The sequence below is a fragment of the Lactuca virosa genome, chromosome 4, assembly GCF_052849685.1.
Source record: "Lactuca virosa cultivar CGN04683 chromosome 4, Lactuca_virosa_CGN04683_v6, whole genome shotgun sequence".
NCBI lineage: Eukaryota > Viridiplantae > Streptophyta > Magnoliopsida > Asterales > Asteraceae > Lactuca > Lactuca virosa.
Window position 1 is genome coordinate 516,245,447 of NC_136429.1, and position 3,382 is coordinate 516,248,828.

General features: G+C 41.9%; 1 protein-coding gene across 1 annotated transcript; it reads left to right on the top strand.

Annotated features, from left to right (window-relative positions):
• Positions 1–606: 606 nt before the first annotated feature.
• Positions 607–1,062, top strand: LOC145107074 (uncharacterized). Its single transcript, XM_079043949.1, has one exon. It carries the CDS (start codon positions 607–609, stop codon positions 1,060–1,062), a length of 456 nt encoding a protein of 151 aa, XP_078900075.1.
• The last annotated feature ends 2,320 nt before the right edge of the window (positions 1,063–3,382 follow it).

The following is a 3,382-nucleotide window of genomic DNA, read 5'->3' on the forward strand; positions in this document are numbered from 1 at the left end:
TGTTACAATTACATTTTCAACACCATTTTACATCTACATTTTCAACAACACTTTACAACTTAATTACATCACTAAGCTCTTATGAACTCACCAGCTTAATTGCTGACCAACTCTTTCAAATAACTTGTATTCTCAGGAGACTATTAGACAGGTGCTCGTGCTGGGGATTCTGAAGATGAAGCATTATAGCTTCAAGTCTTGTTTTGTTATTTGTGTATGAATTCTATGTTTTGTGAACACAAACATTGTAAACACTTTCTTTCAATATGAAATGGTTGTTCATTACTTGCTTACCATATACATATCTCGTGATACTAAACATGACGTCCTCCACCCCTGAACGATTCCGCCGTTTCGGTTTTGGGGTGTGACAGTTGAGGACTTTGTGGTGTTTTGTGATGCATCCATCACCGGTCCGGGGCAGTTCTTATGCAGAGGGGGAGGGTTATTTCTTATTCTTCTCGACAGCTGAAGCCGCATGAGGTTCGTTATCGGACTCATGATTTGGAGTTGGGAGTAGTGGTGTTTGCTCTCAAGATTTGACATCATTATTTGTATGGGGCCCGGTGTACTATCTACATAAATCACAGGAGTTTGAGATATCTCATGGATCAACCGAATCTTATCATGAGACAACATAAGTGGCTTGACGTGGTTAATGATTATGACTGTAAGATTCTGTATCACCCGAGAAAAGCGAATGTAGTCGCTAATGATTTGAGCTACAAGTCGGCTAGTTCCTCGGTTTGGAGCTTATATATGAGGATTTCAATTGATTCGGCACTTATGGATTTGATTAAGGAGCCGCGGGTCGAGGGGGCTAATAAGGAGCATTGGAAACAGGAGAGGATTAGGGGCAAGATTGACAGGTTTTCCACCGAAATTCGTGGATTGTTGATCTGCTGTGGTCGGGTTTGGGTATCGGATTTTGGTGGGATTAGACAGAATGTGTTGGAGGAAGCACAAAAGTCCAAATTTTTTATACAGCATGGAGCCACCAAGATGTATCTAGATTTGCGACTTAGCTACTGGTGGCCGTGTATGAAGAAGGAGATAGACTGATATGTTGAGAGGTGCTTGACCTGTCAGATTGTCAAGGTCGAGCACCATAGGACACATGTCAAGCTTCATCCTTTGGAGGTTCCCATGTGGAAATGGGAACAAATCACCATGGATTTCATCACCAAGCTACCTCAGACGGCTAAGGGGTTCGATGTGATTTGGGTAATAGTGGACCGTCTGACTAAGAGTGCATACTTCTTAGCGATTCGAAAGAGTTCCTCGGCCGAGAAATTATCCAATGTGTATGTGCACAAGATCGTTGCCCGTCATGGTGTTCCAATTTCTATTGTTTCAGATCAGGATGTTCGGTTCACTTTGTGGTTTTGATAGAGGTTCCACGAGGAAATGGGTACGAGGTTGCATCTTAACGCTACTTATCATCTGCAGACTGACAGTCAGAGCGAACGGACCATCCAGACACTTGATGACATGTTGTAGGATTGTGTGATCAATTTCGATGGGAGTTTGGACTCTTACCTTCGCTTAGCTGAGTTTTCATACAACAACAACTATCACTCCAGTATTGGTGCGCTGCCTTTCGAGCTTCTATATGGGATGAATTTTCGTACCCCAGTCTACCAGGGAGAGGTCGGTTACAGGGTAATGTGATGGAACAAAGCAGACCTTCAAACGACAGAGCTTATTCAGCAGATCAGACAGAGGTTGCAGACAACTCAAAGTCGGCATAAGAGTTATGCCAACAAACACCGATCGGAGTTGGAGTTCCAGGTCGGTGATATCATTCTTCTGAAGGTATGACCCTGGAAGGGTGTAATACGCTTCAGGAATAGGGGAAAGTAGGGGCCCCAATATATTGGTCCATTTTGAGTGATTGTTAGGGTTGACATGGTAGAATATCGGTTGGAATTGCCTGAGGAGCTTAGTCGGATTCACAACACCTTCTACGTTTCTCATCTTCAGAAGTGTGTGGATGATGATTCATTGATTGTTCCTTTGGATGATTTCAGGTTGATGATCTCCTAAATTATGTTGAGATACCAGTGGCGATCTTCGATAGAAAGATGAAGGCCTTACACATTAAGGTGGTTTTTTTGGTCAAGGTTCAATGGCAACATCGGAAGGGTTCCGAATGGACGTGGGAACTCGATGCAGAGATGCGGGAGAATTACCCTGAGTTGTTCACAGCGGCGGACTTCGAGGATGAAGTCTGATTCAAGTGGGGAAGATTGTAACATCTCGATTCCCATGTATTTTCATTTCGATCCCTGATATGAGAATTATTTTCAAATTTGGTCCCAAATGGCACTTTAATGAAAATTTGAGGCTGCATGCGTACGTTGGTCATACATTGCGTACGTTGGGCGTACGCGGCTAGGGTTCAACCCTAATTTTTAGGGTTTGGACCCTATTTAAACATCCTTATCTCTTTGACACCTCTTCATTCTTCAGCCTCCACCTCCATATTCGACCCTAGCTAACCCTAAATCCATTTTTGAGCATCCGTAAGCCATTACTGTGTGTTTTGCTGTTCATAGAGGAAGGAGATGGAAAGGAGAACATCTTGGAAGATTGGAGTAACCTTGGATCTGGAAGTTTTGCACCCTCCTTCATCTCCAGAAGGTATAAAGTTTATACCTTGATGCTTATTTGGCGAGATCTAACTTGTATGATGTTATTATATGCTTTTGTCCCCAATCAATGATGTTCTTGAGTATGGCATGCTCTAGACCCAAATGGTTTGTCCTTCTAGACGTTTTGGATTGTCTAAGGTCATAAAAATGCAACCTTGGTTATTAGTTTTCTTCCATGCATGGGTTATAATGTATTAATGAGTTAAGAAGTTAGGGTTTTTAGTATTGAGCACTTCCTAGCCATGCAAAGAAATAAAGTTGGAAACTTTATGACTTAAATGTTATTTTGGGACTAGATCTGCTTTTGGTCGAAGGGACTTAACAGAATAAGCCATGAAGTGGACTTTGAGTATGATAATCGTACAAGCTGAGTACGTTGGATGTACTCAACTGTGTCAACTCGAATGACTTTTTGACTTTGACCAGATTTTGACCAAGTTTGATATGGGAGTATTTTGGGTATTTTGAATTGTAGTTGGGTTTGGTCATTTTTCTTGTATAGGTTACTGGTAGAGCTAATATTCGGAGCAATGTCCTGTTCAGCTATCTTTTTTAGACTGAGATGTGAGTTTTCCTCACTGTACTTGTAGGTCGAAGGCACCAATGTTGATCCACTAGGTTATGTGCCCGGGTATACAATATGTTATTATGGTATAGGGATCTACTAGATCTATATCCTGGTGGATAGGATGTTGTTATGTTGTAGTGATCTGTTAGATCTGTATCCT

Excerpts from the sequence above, each read along its gene's own strand:
- LOC145107074 (XM_079043949.1), top strand. The coding sequence starts at position 607 with ATGGATCAACCGAATCTTATCATGAGACAACATAAGTGGCTTGACGTG.